The sequence below is a fragment of the Salvelinus alpinus genome, chromosome 12 (genome assembly GCF_045679555.1).
Source record: "Salvelinus alpinus chromosome 12, SLU_Salpinus.1, whole genome shotgun sequence".
NCBI classification, from domain to species: domain Eukaryota; kingdom Metazoa; phylum Chordata; class Actinopteri; order Salmoniformes; family Salmonidae; genus Salvelinus; species Salvelinus alpinus.
Genome location: NC_092097.1, coordinates 9,451,680 through 9,468,754, shown reverse-complemented (window position 1 = coordinate 9,468,754; position 17,075 = coordinate 9,451,680). Strand labels below are relative to the sequence as shown.

Here is a 17,075-nt window from a genome sequence, read left to right as displayed (position 1 = left end):
GCACTTCAATCTTTCGTCTTGCCCATTCCCCCTCTGAATGGCACACACAATCCATGTCTCAATTAAAAATCCTTCTTTAACCAGTCTCTTCCCCTTCATCTACAGTGATTTGAGAGGTTATTAAAAGTGACATCTATAAGGGATCATAGCTTTCACCTGGTTAGTCGGTCATGGAAAGAGCAGGTATTCCTAATGTTTTGTACACTATGTACAAATCATAATTACAATCCGTTACTTGCAGCAATTCGATATACAATCTCTCGATTCTGCTGGGGAAGGTTAGATTTTTTTTAAACTCAGAAAACAAATGTTAGTACTGGATTCTTTCAAAATAACTGTCAAACACTATTATACACTAGAAGGATTGACTGCAAAAGAAAGTAAGAGGTCTCAACATTTTACTGATAAGTGGGACCAAATAACTCGTCAAGAGGTATGGGCCAGATTTTCATATACAAAGGAAACGTGCTCCTGATCGCCAGCCATATGAAAAATCTAGTTGTTTTTAGTATGTATGCATGTATATATTTTTTTACGTAATTCCTGTTTGTCTTCTTGTAGTTTTTTAGGGCAATTTATGTTAGTTTGCTTTTGTGGGTCCAGCACACCAAAGTAGTGGGCTGAAGAGGAAGAGATCATCTGGGGGACCCAGAACCTTAAACTCCCACTTCCTTATTGTGGGATGGTTATTTGTAACGGCTGTCAATGGTATTACATGCCTACCATAATTTTTTTTTTGGGGGGGGGGGGGGGGGAATATTACATTTTGAATATTAAATAGTATCCCCAGCAGCTCCTTACATGTTTCCAATAGTGCATTTGTGACTTGGCTTTAGTTTATCAGTAACTGAACCAGTTCTATGTGCTTCAACTAATGACATAAGTTCATTAAGCAAATCTACAAACTGTATTAGTAAACATGAGTCCGCTATAGAACGCTACAGACCACTACTGCAGACAGTTGTCAGACAACTTCTCCAAAATTGTAATATTAATTTTGCATACAAGGAGACATGGTTCTCTTATTTAGAAGACGATTCCGACGGTCAGAAAAAGGTTTACAATAGAGCACAGTTCGTAATTAATTCAATGTTGCCTTCGCTCGAAACGATTACCACTTGTCACTGCTCTTGTTCCAGCTGTGTGAAGAATGGGACCTCTAGAGTCTTTGGAACCAGACTACAAACTACAGCGCAACACTAGCCAGTCCATTGGACAGCAATTGATATCAAGCAAAGACAACTATCTAGTCAGATCCAGAAGAGTAAAAGGGAGCTGTAATAAAACACATCCTTTCAACAATGCTAAACCTAGTAAATTAGCTCCACCGGGTTGCTTACCTCGTAGTGAGACACCAGGGAGGTCCTAATGGCAAAGGGGTAGCCGGTAGTCTGCAGTACTCTACATCTCAATTCTGGTAGAATGGCCATGCCTGTGGGAGGAAACACAGGGGGAGGGGTCGACTGCATCTGCAAAACATTCACTTTAGGTTGAAATCAAATGAAGGGGCCTTGCTTCAGAAGTTCGACCCAAGATGGATGTAGACTGAAGAGCCCACAAACTATAAACAAATGCCTGAGTTTCCCAATGTTTTTTTTTTACTGAGCGACACCCAAGTTTGGAATGCGCTTCTAGATTTCATTTTTCACCAAGTTTGTGAAAAGTAGTAATTTGAGTGCGAGCTAAAGCAAAGTCTGCAATTGAACAGCCCGTTTACCTAGAGATTGCACATCTGATTGCAAAAGTCATAGAATTATGCTCAGCATCCACAATGAAGTCCACATGAATTGGTTGATCAATCTCATTTAATATTTTCTGTACAAAATGAGAACGCATACCATACAAACTGTACATTTATAACATGCCGACAAAATACTATTGCCACAGCAAAAAGGGGGGTGGGGAAAGAACGTGACTATCTTAAAATTCTTACACAATCAAATATATACAAATCATAAACTACATAATTTTACATTTCTCCAATAGACAAGTCCTTTCTCCGTTTTCCTATTCCCTAGCAGACTGATGACACAATGTGACTGCACTCAGAAATTAATCCAAAGAAACGCACATCTTTTAGCAAAGGAAGGCCCTCCATCCAATCCCTCAATAAAGCATGTAATCTCTGCAACTTCCCCATGCTGCCATTACAATCCCTTTATCTCAAGGCGTCTGTTTATGGATGAATGTAGGGAGAGATGTTAAGATGCCCAGGGATGGTGATTGCCCCACACAGAAACACAGGGAACATAGCACCAGGTCAGTAGGATATGGCTGTTCTTGGAAGGCAGGTATATTTGGCAAATCACTCCATTTCAGTGAAGCGGGCAAACATGGCTTTGCGGACAGCGTCTTTGTAGGTGTCTGAGGCAGACAGGCCGTAGCTGCTGCCTTTGGTTCCCAGACCAGCTCCCTTCGCCCTCAGCTGGGCCTGTAGGGAGATAACAGCATGTCTGAGATAAGTAAAGGCGTTCAACACTGGCGTATTTTAAAAAAAATATATATATATTATAAATAAATATAAATAAAAGATATGTTATAAATAAATATATTATATAAATACATATTATATAAATAAATATTATATGTAAATAAATATGAATAAATAATTAGGTGGGGAGACAGGCAAGAGGGAGAAAGTGGTTAGAGTGTACCCAAAAATGTAACCCTGGTCTCCGGTGCATATGTGAAGGAGAGTGTTACCACTACAACGCGGTTCTACACTTAACTTCTCTAGGGTAGCAGCATTTTCACGTTCGGATGAAAAGCATACCCAAATTAAACTGAAAGCTACTCATCCACAGAAGATAAGATATGCATATTATTAGTAGATTTGGATAGAAAACTCTGAAGTTTATAAAACTGTTTGAATCATATCTGTGAGTATAACAGAACTTATTTAGCAAGAGAAACCCCGAGGATAAACCATTCAGATTTTGTTTTGAGGTCACTGTCTTTTCAATGAGTTTTCATTGCGACCTGATTTCTAAGCGACCTGCTTGCAGTTCCTACGGCTTCCACTGGATGTCAACTGTCTAGAGAAATTGGTTGAGGTTATTCCTTTGTGTAATGAAGAAATACGGCCATCTTGAAGTCGAGTCACTCTAGGTGTCCTGTTTGATTGAAGCGCATGACCAGAAGGCATGCTACGGTTGGTTTTAATCCTGTATTAAACACAGATCATCCCGTCTTCAATTTTATCGATTATTAACGTTAAAAAAATACCTAAAGTTGTATTAGAAAAGTAGTTTGAAATTTTTGGGCAAAGTTCACAGGTAACCTTTGAGATATTTTGTTGTCACGTTTGAGCAAGTTGGAACCTGTGTTTTTCTGGATCAAACGCGCCAAATAAATGGACATTTTGGATATATATCGACAGAATTAATCAAACAAAAGGACCATTTGTGATGTTTATGGGACATATTGGAGTGCCAACAACAGAAGCTCGTCAAAGGTAAGGCATGAATTATATTTTTATTTCTGCGTTTTGTGTCGAGCATATTCCAACCCTGCATGCACATCTCTTTGTTTACAATGGTGCTATCCTCAGAAAATAGCATCGTATGCTTTTGCCGAAAAGCCTATTTGAATTCTGACATGTTGGCTGGATTCACAACCAGTGTAGCTTTAATTTGGTATCTTTCATGTGTGATTTAATGAAAGTTTGATTTTATAGTAATTTTCATAGTAATTAATTTGAATATGGCGCTCTGCATTTTCTCAGGCTTTTTGCCAAGTGGGACAGTAGCGTCCCGCCTAAACTCCGATTTTTGGATATAAATATGAACTTTACCGAACAAAACATACATGTATTGTGTAACATGAAGTCCTATGAGTGTCATCTGATGAAGATCATGAAAGCTTAGTGATTAATTTTATCTCTATTTCTGCTTTTTATTACTGCTCTCTTTGGCTGGAAAAATGGCTGTCTTTTTCTGTGACTTGGCTCATACCTAACACAATCGTTTGGTGTGCTTTCGTCATAAAACCACTTTGGCTGGATTTACAACAAGTGTAGCTTTAAAATGGTGTAAAATACTTGTATGTTTGAGGAATTTAAATTATGGGATTTCTGTTGTTTTGAATTTGGCGCCCTGCAGTTTCACTGGCTGTTGACGAGGTGGGACGCTACCGTCCCACATACCCTAGAGAAGATAAAAGAGCAAATTTAACAGACTTTGTTGTATATGAAAGATATCTTCACAGGGTTTGCTTTTGGGTTGAAGCAGCACTATTACTGGTTTAAACTGGACAAGATTCACCTCAATAGGTGCAGTGATGCCCTGCTGGTTGCGGCCCAGACCTCTGCCTTCCTGCCATCCCATGGCCTGTAGCATCTTGTTCCCAATGTTGTCACTGTTCAGACCGTCTTTGGTGGGTTGTTCATAGTTACTGCAGAGGAGAAGGGGGAAATGACACAACACAATCATTGTTACCCAATCTCACTTCACAGAACATCACAGTGTACATTTATAACATGCCGACAAAATACTATTGCCACAGCAAAAAGGGGGTGGGGTGGGGAAAGAACGTGCCCATCTTAAAATTCTTACACAAAATGTATACAAATGATTGGGTAACAATGATAATAAGAATAAGCATGATTATAGCACAGTAGCAGCTTACACGACTGGTGCTGGCTGTGCTGTGAATTTCTTCTTTTTGGGTGCTGGGGGTTCAGGGATGCCGTATTTCTCTCTCCTCTCTGCAGCCCGGTCTCTGTACTTCATCTGTTCACAGGGAGGGAAATAGAAAATGAATGTAGAAACAAACCTGACAACAGGGTTTCTATTAACCAAAAGTCAACCAGTAACATTAGACCAACAGTCTTCATGTCGGAGGCTCACCTCTGTCTCTTTCCTCTCCAGCTCTTCCAGCTCAGCCTGACTCAGCTTAGATCTGCGGTGGACCTCCAGGTTTTGCTGGGATTTGAAGACAAATAAAGATTAAGACCCCTTCACACTAAATTCATACATAAACAAGCTCCTTCTTTCACATAATAGATGTTCATTTTCATAACAGTTTAGCGAGTAGACTAAAGTGGGGTTCTTCCTGGGCGTCAGTGATCAGCACCTTGTGAAGGTCAGAGAGCTGCTGGTGGCGCACCAGGCCGTCCTTATTGGGGAACTGTCTCCTACACAGCAGGCAGGCCATCTTCTTCCAGTCGGTCAGCTGATCCTGGCCCTGCTCACCACTATCGCGCTCCGGCTCTGCTGCACCTCCCTCCTCTGGGTCACTGTCCCCACTGTAGGCTGCCACCAGACCAACCTGGGGAAAGACACAACCAGATAGTTACCATACAACCAAGTAGGTACCATACAAGACTGGAAGATAAAATGTATGATCTGTCATTTCTGAGCTTACATTTGAGTCTAGTATCAATATGTTACCTTGGCTGAGTTGGTTGGGGCCTGCTCCTCTGGGCGCTGCACTGCTTCTGACATGAGCATTTCCAAGCTTCCAGCCTGCTGCAAAGTCACAACACTAGTCACTGCCATCAAGTCACCTCTTCAATCTGACGCCATCAAGTCAAAAGTGTCACTGCATGAGTCCTCTAAAGCAGCGTTTCCCCGAACTCAGTCCTCGGGACCCCAAGGGGTGCACGTTTTTGCCCTAGCACTACACAGCTTGATGATTAGTTGATTATGTGAATCAGCTGTGTAGTGCTAGGGCAAAAACATGCACCCCTTGGGGTCCCGAGGACTGAGTTCGGGGAAACGCCGCTCTAAAGGATTCTAATCGTCATGGATAGACCTAAAATGGCTACCTTCTTCTCGAAGAGTGTGAAGCCTGCGTCGGCGGCCGCGGCCTCTTTCCTCTCCTCCTGGCTGACGGGCTGGAAGCTGCTTTTGAAGTTCTCCTTCTGCTTGTTCAGACTCTTCGCCCAGCGCTCCATGTCCTTAGCAATCTGGAAAGAGCATGACAACTCAGTCAAACTACACACACTTTAATACAACACCCCTTGACAGCAACAAGGGTTTCATGACATTGTCCCGGTACCAACAGAATGTAGACGGCAACGCCCCCCCCGTTTTCTCATATACATCTGTACCGCCTTGACATCTGAAGCGATCCCGGTCTCCTCTGCCTACCTGCTGAGCCGTCTTGCTCTTGGGCTTCTCTTGTTTCCTCTCCTTGGATTCCTTAGCCTCTTTGCTAGCTGCTGCTGCGTTTGCCGTCTGCTCAGTTTGGTCGGCGGCTGAGGCAGGGACGTACGTCTGCTTCTCACTGTCCCAGTACAGGTACTGCTGTGTTTGGGAATTATAGTAGTACTGGAGGAGAGAAGATAACTGTCAAAAACACATACATACCCCTTCTTCAGTCAACTCACGAGGCATGGTGGAACCATTCAAAATGGCAACAGAAAACATTGACCGGAGTGTGGGTACTTACATGGGTATTTGGGTCGTAGTAGAGGCCAGTTTCAGGGTCGAAGTAGTAGCCCGAGGATTCGTCATACTGGTAGGTGGAGGTGTCGGGAACAGCTGGGGACGAAGACAAGAGTATGGAAGATTACAAACAATCAAATCCTGGCTTGAATAGAGTAGATCATTTTAAATCGGAAAGCATTCCACTAAGTTTCATTCTGCACTGGAACTTGTCAGGAGAGGGAGGCTCTTACCAGTGTCTGTGGCCAGTCCAGAGAGTGTTGCTGTTGCTGTGGAAACCGGCGCTGTAATGGTTGCAGCTGCCGAGTGAACGCCGGTCTGTTTTGCTTCCAGTTGCTGGGCCAATTGCAGTGCCTGCAGAGATAATTGGCTATTGTGGGGAATCTTTAGGGCAAGCATACTGTCCGTGGTGCAGTAAAGGCAACGGTGTGTGTATTGCCAGCCCCATAGATTAAAGACAGAGACTCACCTGTGTGGCAGTGTGACTGATAAGGCGGGGTTGGTAGACTTGTGCAACCTGTGAGATCACCACTCCTGTAGCAGCTGGGGCCGCTGTGAATAAAAGACACCCAGGCTTTATTACACACGTTCTCCTCAAATCAGAAGGCTATTAAAAAGGCATGGACACTGAATGCAAATGTTGCCTCTCACCTCCCAGTATTCCGTTGCCCTGGGAGAGGTCTCCGGCTGCCTGCTGGTAGTAGGCCTGGTAGTCCTATCGACACAGCAAGGCACACAGTCAAGTCACACATTGAAGCAGCAGCGTCTACAATGCATCCCAGGTATTTACAGACTGGGGTAACCATCACCGTACCTGTGTGTAGGGAACGTAGCCCTCCTCTAGATAGCTGTACTCCGACAGCTGTCCTTCAACACCCTGCTGTGGCTAGGAAGGAACACACTGACTGTTAGCATGTGCATCGGGAAAACAAAACGTCACCGGTGAACGTGAGGAGATGTGGGTTTGTGCGCGTTTACCTGGCTGGAGGACCACTGGGCAGCAGCGATGGCTGTGCTGGCCGCAGAGAAGGCACTGATCCGGTTACAGTCTGGGAGCAAGAGATCCCTGAAGAGACCAAGGAGAGTAGAGATTAGGGAGACATCTCCATCCCTATGCCCTCTTGAGAACATCCTCCACTGGAATTATGCTGAGAACACTATAACCCTAACCATTGACATCTCAACTTTAAGGCTAGGGGGCAGTATTCATAAGTTTGGATGATTGAGGTGCCCAAAGTAAACTGCCTGTTACTCAGGCCCATAAGCTAGGATAAGCATATGCATGGTAGTATTGGATATTAAACACTAAAGTTTCTAAAACTGTTAAAATAATGTCTGAGTATAACAGAACTGATTTGGCGAAACACCGAGAACAATCCATCCAGGATTTTTGTTGTTGTTGAGGTCATTGGACTTTAATGCTTTTCTATGGGAAAGTCTAATAATTAGGACCCAGATTGCAGTTCATATAGCTTCCACTAGACTTCTTTAAAAAAAGTGTCCCTCAGAAGGACTCTAGGTCTTTTGGTGCGCGTGAATGAGTGCGTGCTCCTCATTCTTTTTCTCCGGTATTGAACACAGGATACTCCATCTTAAATTTGATTGATTATTTACATATTAGGGTTGGATTAGAAACGTTGTTTGAATTGTTTGGACGAAATTTACAGGTAACTTTTTAGATGCCTTTGTAGGCATGTTGGGCGAGTTGGAACAGGTGGATTCCTGAATCAAACATGCAAAATAAACAGACAGTTTTGGGATATAAAGGACTTTATCGAGCAAAACCATTAATTGTGTAACTGGGACCCTTTGGATTGCAAAAAGATGAAGATCTTCAAAGGTAAGTGATATATTCATCGCTATTTTTGAGTTGTGTGACACCTGTGCAGGTTATGAATTCATGTTAATGCAGGACGTGGGTGAGGCGCTGTCCTCAGACAATCAAATGCTTTGCTTTTGCCGTAAAGTCTATTGTAAATCGGACAAAGCGGTTCGATTACCAAGATTCTAAACTAAAGAATGGTGTATAACACTTCGCAATCTGCAATTTCACCAGATGTTGTCGAGGTGGGACGCTAGCGTCCCAATGATCCGAAATAAGTTAAACCTAACCACGGACATCGCTGTGACGGGACACTCACTTCCTTGCACTCTTGGCATAGTCCACACCGATGGTCTTCCCATCAAGCTTGAGAGGGGGCTGCAGTCCTTGTAAGATGGTTAGGAGCTGAGAAGCCTCCTGTGATGCAGAAACAACAAAGCACTAAGAATAAACATACTCATTTAACTTACAGAGAAAAGTGTATACAGACTCCACGAAATCAAGCCAAAGATGAGAAACACCAGTTGACCATTAACAATCAAAAAAGGGGAACATCACTGAAGATACAGAGGTCGCTCTGTAAAGATACTCAAACCAAATAAAATGTTGAGCTCTGCTGAAAGGCTGGCATACCAGAGGGGAGGAAAGCTGTACGAAGGTGAAGCCTCTGTTCTGGCCCGTCTGTTTGTCCTTGATGAGACGGATGTTGCTGGTTGACAGGTTGGCGTAGGGGGCCAGGGCCGTCATGATGGCCTCCACAGTGGTAAGGGGGGCTATGTTCCTAAGGATGATGGCTGGAGAGGACACACACACAAATATTCAGTATAAAATGATCCCATTGGCTCTCAGACCCCCCTCAGGTTATCTGACAGGACTTAGTTTCATGACGGCGGAGAGGTACTCACTGTCGCCGTAGTAGTCTCCGCTCTGCTGGGTCTCTCGGACTCCAGTGGTGCTGTTAGTTTCACACTCTGTTGGGAAAAGCAGGAAGAATGAGAGCAGGGCATTAGCGTCACCTCGCCCTCAGTACCCATGACAGAGCCCAGGACATGAGTTAGAAAATGTTCCTGCTCCACAGGGATTTGACATCCTCGCTATTCCACCTGTCAATTCTCAAGTACATTTTCAGCTAAATCTGGTTTGTTCACAATACTAAGAAATATGATTAGTCAGGGCTCTACGCGGACCTTTTTTAATACATTTTTTATTACTAGGAGCACATGTGCGCTAAGTTGAAAAATGTAGGCCCACACAAAGAAATTTAGTAGCACAATGACAAATATATATATATATTTTTTTTTTTTATTCCAGGTCGCACAGCAAAATATTTTGGCACATATGAGAGTAGAATGGTCGCACTGTAGAGCCCTGTATCTGTATTCTCTATTGCGCCTGCACCAGTGCGTAGCCCCATGGTATTGTGTCAGACCATCCAGATGGGTGCAAGCAGTGGCTTCCTGATTCAGGAACTACTTACCAGCTTTGGATGCTCCGCACCTGAAGCACTTCAGCCTCCTCCGGAAATTGTACAGGCCGCACTGCAAGCAACCGGTCACACTTTTTATTGAAAATACAGCTACTTAGGTCTAGGACACCGCTGCCTCAGATGAATAGCAAACTAAAAGCAGTGCAGGGTGCTTACCTGAGCCAAACGCTCACACTGGCAACTAATGCAATCAGGCATTCCTACACCTAACAATGTGCTCAAAGTCATTTGGCAGGAGCTCATTCTGGACTATAAGGTAACAATTGATTGCCTAACATTGTCACTACAGCATTTCAGATAGGAGTGGAAGGGGACAACAGTGTAGGCAGGGTGGGATATGGAGTCAAGCCACAGCAGAAACTTACAGTGCTGCAGAGCCAGTCTTCAAACTTGTGCCGGGGGTTGCTGTAGTGCATGGCCACACTCTTGCCTTGGATGACCAGGAGTTTCTGTAAGAGGGGGGGCAAAATGTTGGTCATTTCAAGCTTTCCTGGCTGGCGCACGTCTCACTCTAGCTGCACCCAAAATACAAGCAGTGTTGGCAAGGAGGGAAGGGGGAAAGGGACCCCCGGTTGGCGCTTGTGTCAAAGAAAGACGGAAGGATGTGTATGTGAGCTTGTGTACAGAGGGTTCTTAATGTGTTTGGGACCCGAGTGTCCAGACTGAGCCGGAGCAGAGTGTATGTTAACATGATAGAGATACTTTGATCGGCTTCCCTAGAACCAGGGATATGCTTCCAACAGACAAATTAATTTGCTAAGAAGTACAGCATGAATCAATCACTAAAAAGAAAAAAAAACATCAACTGACAAGTAAGTGCTCAAATTTGGAGAGGACACTAGGCTAGGAGACAGAATTCCTTATTTTCCCCGATGGCCTTTGACTATCTTTTATCAGAAAAATGTCTTCCTGAGTTATCTTACCAGTCAGATTGTAGGGTACTATAATCTCAAAGTGGTTTAAGGTAAGTTTCCGTTAAATTAGGCTACATGGCTCAATTCTATTGACATCGAACGTCTTAAAACCTTAGTATTACACCCTGAAAATATGGGGGGCAGTGAGATTAAAGAATTATCAGTGAAAGGTTAAATAAACCTCTAAAACCATGCAGTCTTTATGGATACCATATTAAGATTCCAATATAGTATTCTCCAACTAAAATCCAACTTAAATCCACATTTCCTTCAAATCATTTTTTGTTCTTATTCAGTTCACTTTGGTTGCCATTTGGTTCTCTTTTTTTCCCCAGATCTCCAAGGTAAAAACTAGACTTGGCGATTGTGAAGCAACCTGATTGGTCTCCATCCATCGGGTAGCATCTTGCAAGTGATAAAACTCCACGAAGGCGAAACCTCTGCTTATACCTAGAGACAGCATTCAAATATAGACGGGAGGAGTGTTAGTCAGAGTCCATGGGCACAACATTCAAACTCTGTCACAAACTGCTTCAGGACCCAATATGGCAAACAGTGGGCCCTTCATTTTGGGTTTTGCCATAGCAAGAAATCCTGCAGGATGACACTGGACCATACATCCTCAGTGTGCCTATATGCATTATTTTATTCTTTCATTTGAAACAGCGCTTGACTGGCTGATGCTCTTACTTACCTTTTCGCTCCACAACTTAACAGAATGTAAAATATTGTTTCTTTGCTTTTGACATTAATTCATAACGATTTCATCTGATTTTTTATGTTGCTATGGCAAAACTGAAGCCAATTGAAGCAGATTGGCCCTGTGGTCAAAGATCGCGGGGGAAAGGAGGGACTCCATGGAACGCCTGGGTCTCACCTGTCCTCTTCTTCATCAGCCGGACATCTATTGGCTGGGGTCCCTCCAGCTGGTCCAGGGCAGCTCGGATCTGGAAGGCACAAGAACATTTAAATCCGTAGCCCTCAGTTCCGCAACACATTTCAGTTGACATTATACAATTGCTAACGTCTCCTTTAGTTTCACTGTATAATCTACTCTTCTTTGCACGAACCACATTACTGACCGTTGGTGGGTCTAAAGCAGAGAGCGAAGAACTTACGTCTCCCTCTGTGACGTGAAGGGACAGGCCCCGGAGCATGATGGTCTTACTCTCCTTCTCTTCCCCTGGCTCCCCCCTGTAGTCCTGCTCCGGGTAATCTCCATCAGAGTGGTAGCCTTCTTCAGATCTATCGTTGTTCCTCTGCTTCCGGTCTCTCTGTTGGCGCGGATAAAACAGCGTGGATCAGTGTATTCTCCTAGTCGTCAACAAGATTGGTTTTGGCTGCACTCCCTTGCCAAGTCATGTCACTGGGCGTCTGACTCGGAAGGCATACCTCTGGACTGGCTCTGTTCCCCCGGTGTTCCCCTCCATCGTAGCGTTCGATGCGTCTCTCTTCACCCCAGCGGCGCATGACGTGCTCTCGTTCCTGGTCTCCTCGCTCTCGCCTCTCACCCCGGCCCTGATTGTTGCCGCCGTATCTGCCGCTACGCTCTGTGCGACTCACCCTGTGCGCACACAGGCATAGACACATAGTCAAACGCAGATCTAATTTTGACACACTCAAGGAATAACGAAATGGGTTCCAATGTAATTATATGGCTCAAGATAACCTCCAAGTACTATTATTTACATTTTTAACAACATAACCCTTACAATTATGTTTTTTCAAGCAGAAACAAATCTACTATTGCATTGTTGTGTGGGATTTAGTCAGGTATCTTGCAAACCACTCTGCTTCCTTATACTGTGAATGCCACTGAAACTCTGCCTGACGGCCTAACCTAACCAGTTTATATCCTGTGCAAGTGACACATTCCTACACCATACTTCAGTGTTCATGTCCCTGGTGTTTTGAATGGGCTTGACGATTACATCAAATTCATGAAAACCCGATCATAAAATAAATAAAAAATGATATGTGTTTTATGGATGAATTTACTTCTGCCAGATGCTAGGGATGTAAAGAGTCACCGATACGCATCGGTCCCGGTTCAAATGATTAAGAAATGAGTGCATCAGTCCGCAGGACCCAAAACAGATCAAAATGTAGCACGCATTGGTGAGAAAATCGATTGAAATGTTACGAATCGCCAGTTCACTAGAATTTTTTTCTTCTCCAAAAATGACTTACTTTCTACCTTCCAAAAATACCTCATCTTCAGTGTCGAACTGAGCATGTCATTATGTTGACAATCATTGATCTACAAGTCATTTTGGATGCCAAACAAACCCAGGCTATATCAGTAGCCTAGTCAACCTGCACGCGCCGCTGTGCGCACTAGCCAAAGAGAGGTTGGCCTATTCTTGCATTCAAATGTTTGTCAAATGGCTGCTTGCACAATGTTCGGGTTTATTAGTTGAGTGACAACCAATGTAATTTGCTAGGTTATTTTTATCAAAACACTCTGAAAATTGTGTTTTACCGATTGTTCAGGATCACCATGAGCAATACTTTTGTTAGTTTTGCTTTAAACAATAAGTATATAATGGTCATTTTTAGATAGGGTAAAGTTGATAATTTCATAAAAGAGGACTGAAATCACTTTTGCTATGCGCAACACTTCCAAACGGTCGAAACAATTCAATTATGAGACCGGAGTGAAATCCAAAGTTGTGCCATAGCTATTTTTTAAAGATAAATATTGATACATTACTAACACTTTTAATCTGAATTTTTTTTTATGAGTGGGTGACAGTGATTTCAGATCAAAAGTGTGTGTGTGTGGGGGGGGGGGGGGGGGGTAGATGCCCAGTTTCTCTTATCGCTCAGCTCAGGTGCCTACATACACCATAGACGTCAGTGGTGGAAAAACGACCCAGTTGTCATACTTGAGTAAAAGATACCTTAATAAAAAATAAAAAACTCAAGTGAAAGTCACCCAGTAAAATACTACTACGGTAGTATGTCTAAAAGTATTTGGTTTTAAAGATACATAAGTATCAAAAGTCAAAGTATATATAATTGAAGATTTTTTATATTAAGCAAACCAGATGCCACCATTTTGTTTTTTTACAGAGCCTGGGGCACACTCCAACATAATTTACAAATGAAGCATGTGTGATTAGTGAGTCCGGCAGTTTAAAGGCATTAGAGAGAGCAAGGATGTTCTCTTGACAAGTGCGTGAATAGGAGCATGTTCCTGTCCTGCTAAGCATTCAAAATGTAACAAGTACTTTTGGGTGTCAGGGAAATGTATGGAGTAAAAAAGTTAATTGTTTTCTTTAGGAATGTAGTGAAGTAAAAGTTGTCAAATATAAATAGTATAGTACAGATACCACAAAAAACAGATTAAGTAGTACTTTAGAGTATTTTTACTGAAGTACTTTACACCACTGATAGACATATCATTTACACACACAGAAGTCAGCTCAGACAGATCCAGCTCAGACACCCAACTCATGAACTCCATCAGCAGCAGATTTTAATTTAGAATGGAAAATGAATGTGTTCATGCAATAAATGTTGGGGCACCGAATCATATCGCACCAAATTGCATCAATTCATTTCTCTAATCAAACAATCGCACTGAATCCTTTTAAACAAAATCATATCGCGTATCGGAGCCCATGTAGCTATCTAGCTATGTATCAATTCATGTTGAAAGGGAAAGATACACATCCCTACCAGATGTCTTTCATTGCATTTTTAGGAGGGAGTTGTTTACTCTGTAGTGCTAGTAAACCGTGGAATGGTAATGTAAGCAATACATAGTGTTATAAATGTTATAGCTAGTTAGCAAGCTACTTGCCAGAAGATACAGACCCTACCAAAACGCTTGTTTACACTAACCAAACAAAGTAGGCGTCAAAGGAAAACCTGAACCTAGATCCCCCTACATATTGGTCTTGACGAGAAGAAAATAAACTGTCAGGGTAGATTCTCCTCTGCACTGTTCAACCAAACAATTAAATGTGGAGGAGGGGGTTAAGATGGAGTGGCGCCTTGTTAAGGTCCAAAAGCTGAACTCGCCCCGAAGGGCTCTCTTTCCATTTTCCTTGGGGACTCGGCAGAGGTTAGTTTACACTGATCTGCACTGACGTCAGAACGCAATCATGGTTACAATATGACGCTGGATATAGGTGGGAAAATGTACCTCAATGCACAGATGGGATATGCCACTGATATATCGAAGATTTAAATACTACAAATTGTCCTGGAAAACTGTATTTTTCATCCCCATGCTAACTAGCACTAACTGCAGACATTTTGAAATTTTGAAACGCGACATGCCTTCCCATAATGGCTGCAGTGGCTACTGGTAGGTTGAAAGAGCATAAAAAGGAGTGTTTTCTGGGAAAACAAGCAATATTTCAATCTCAACGGCGCAGTGTGGATAAAAGCACAATTGAGTAAAGTGGCATATCCCATTGATGTATGTTTTGTGACCCATCTCTTGTGCCGGCTCCACATCGTCTTAAAGACACAGCTGTTTTGAATGTTATTGTTTTTGTGCATCTGAGCGATGTTCTATTGATTCCCTGGGCATCTGAGCTATTGCCGTTTAAGCAGGCAGAATTTTTGTCGGTATGACGTAGCATTGCGATCACGACACTGGACGTTAATAGGAATACGACTTTGAGAACATCTAACATACATGGCAGGTTCCAATAGTGGCCGACGTCAACGCAGGAGGTTGTCTTCTCTCGAATAAACCATGGATTCTATTTTTACGATATTACCTCCAGAAATGTGTAATTTAAGAGGGTCTAACAGATTTCTCCTATTTGTCTGCCTCGTCAGTCCAGGGTGCATTGCATGGTGCCTTTGCGAATGTCAGACTCCACTCAGGCACATCAATCTCCAGGTTGAACATGGTGAGACTGTAGACGCCTAAATTGATCTTGCGGTTTGTTTAGGCTATTTTAGTTATTTCAAATGCTGATATTGACTTTGGTACTACTGTGCATAGCTACCTCCCTAGGTAGCTAACTAACCGGCCCACAGAGCATTGCGGGTTTTGTAGTTGACTTGGGCTGTAACATTTCTACAACAATTAACATTTTTGTAATTTAGAAGATGTTCTTATCCAGAGTGACTTACAGGAGTAATTAGATTTAAGTACCTTACTCAAGGGTATTACAGACTTTTCACCTAGTTAGCCCAGGGATTCGAACCAGCGACCTTTCAATTAATGGCCCAAAGCTCCCAACCACATGTTACCAACCCTATTATAAACGACAAAACGAAACATTTAACAAAAAATATTCAGTGTTATGTAACACTGTAAATAGGAATGAGTGGTTTTGGGTGGATTTTTCCTTTAATGTAACGATTGTGTTCCCGACCTCAGTGCAGTTCACTAACGTTATATTGTTATGTTAATTTGTTACTCACCGCTTATCAGCTCCCATTTCAATGGTTGTCACGACTATCAAAGATTGGAAGTGGGGGGGAGAAAACAACATTATTACGATCGTCAGCTAACTTAACTAGCTATTTGGCTTGTCTGCTAGAAGCAGAAGCTATATGGTGACTCATAAGACAGTACTCTATCATTGCTAAAGTTACGTTATAGCTAACGTTACGCCTTAAAACGAACCAGCTAGCTAGCTCAAGAACAAACAGTAACGTAACAACTGTACAGAAGCATATTAACTCACAACTTAAAAAAGCTGTAGGAGATTCCCGATGATGATCTGTTTGCTAAATAGGTTTTGCAAACAATTCAAGTACTTGCACATTTCACAGGAAAAATGGTTGTTGGTCTTCAGCACCTTCTTCTTCCCAAGATGCTTAGCGGCGGAGACGTGGAAAACAAAATCGCCACACAATGAGCCAGATGTTTCACCGGATGTATAAATCTGAAGCATCCGGTTGGTATTTCCACTCACAACCACATATGGGAATGAGAGGAAGCCCAGTGGGAGAAGATGGATCGAGATGGATTTTGGCCAAAATTCTGCACATTTTCTCATCGATGACACATTTGAGCTCAATAGAGTTTCTCTTCCCAAAACTAAAATATGTTATGAACAGTGGAAAAAGTTTTGTGGACTTTACCCTTTGCCGAAGTTGTAAAAAAATGGCGTCGTTTAGGAGTGCAAGGGCAAGTTGAGTTACGACACACGCGCACTTCAAAATAGACGTTCCCTGATGGAAATATGCAAATATATGATAGATCGCGCCAATAAGATGCTTGGCTCTGCCCACCTCCTTGATTGTTTTGCACAGTATGATTCATTTGCGCCCATTGTAAATGACAGGTTGTGGTTTATCTTGGATTATAAAAAATAAAAATACTTTGACAATGTTCTCTTCTTCTATAGTTTAATGGCGTTCACACACATTTTATGTGCAATAAGCCACCTACTGTATGGGTAGTAAATGATAAACAAAGTTGAACAAATAAATAAAAATATACACTGACAGTGGGATGTTTTTTATGTGGGGGAAACATCTTCATT

The 17,075-nt window shown here is 42.6% G+C and overlaps 2 protein-coding genes across 4 annotated transcripts in view; both read right to left on the bottom strand.

Moving 5' to 3' along the window:
- Positions 1-1,410, bottom strand: part of LOC139535474 (sodium-coupled neutral amino acid transporter 3-like) — a 102,885-nt gene extending 101,475 nt beyond the window's left edge. Inside the window, exon 1 of the mRNA XM_071334899.1 lies at positions 1,341-1,410. The gene's annotated coding sequence lies outside the window, so the exon portion shown is untranslated. The remainder of the gene's footprint in view (positions 1-1,340) is intronic.
- A 377-nt stretch (positions 1,411-1,787) lies between these two features.
- LOC139535460 (RNA-binding protein 5-like) lies at positions 1,788-16,718 on the bottom strand. Of its 3 annotated transcripts, none has more exons than XM_071334870.1 (25): positions 16,272-16,718; positions 16,006-16,039; positions 12,004-12,175; positions 11,730-11,885; positions 11,489-11,558; positions 10,988-11,061; positions 10,063-10,146; positions 9,689-9,749; positions 9,117-9,182; positions 8,845-9,005; positions 8,531-8,628; positions 7,368-7,455; positions 7,204-7,275; positions 7,041-7,104; positions 6,859-6,941; positions 6,623-6,743; positions 6,394-6,485; positions 6,093-6,272; positions 5,768-5,908; positions 5,391-5,468; positions 5,074-5,268; positions 4,848-4,922; positions 4,627-4,730; positions 4,263-4,392; positions 1,788-2,431 (listed from the first exon to the last, which is right to left on the bottom strand). In XM_071334870.1, the coding sequence occupies exons 2-25, from the start codon at positions 16,020-16,022 to the stop codon at positions 2,306-2,308; spliced, it is 2,508 nt and encodes an 835-aa protein (XP_071190971.1). In that variant the 5' UTR covers positions 16,023-16,039; positions 16,272-16,718; the 3' UTR covers positions 1,788-2,305. The 3 variants fall into 3 exon arrangements, with proteins under 3 accessions (XP_071190971.1, XP_071190972.1, XP_071190973.1); XM_071334871.1 differs by having other exon boundaries at positions 5,391-5,465; XM_071334872.1 differs by lacking the exons at positions 11,489-11,558; positions 11,730-11,885; positions 12,004-12,175; positions 16,006-16,039; positions 16,272-16,718 and having other exon boundaries at positions 10,988-11,441.
- Between the last annotated feature and the right edge of the window lie 357 nt (positions 16,719-17,075).

Bases quoted from the DNA above. Each gene is read 5' to 3' on its own strand.
- LOC139535460 (XM_071334870.1), bottom strand. The intron at 9,006-9,116 runs GTGAGTACCTCT...TGTCCTCTCCAG, and splicing joins CGGAGACTACTACGGCGACA to CCATCATCCTTAGGAACATA. The intron at 7,456-8,530 runs GTGAGTGTCCCG...TGGTCTCTTCAG, and splicing joins TATGCCAAGAGTGCAAGGAA to GGATCTCTTGCTCCCAGACT.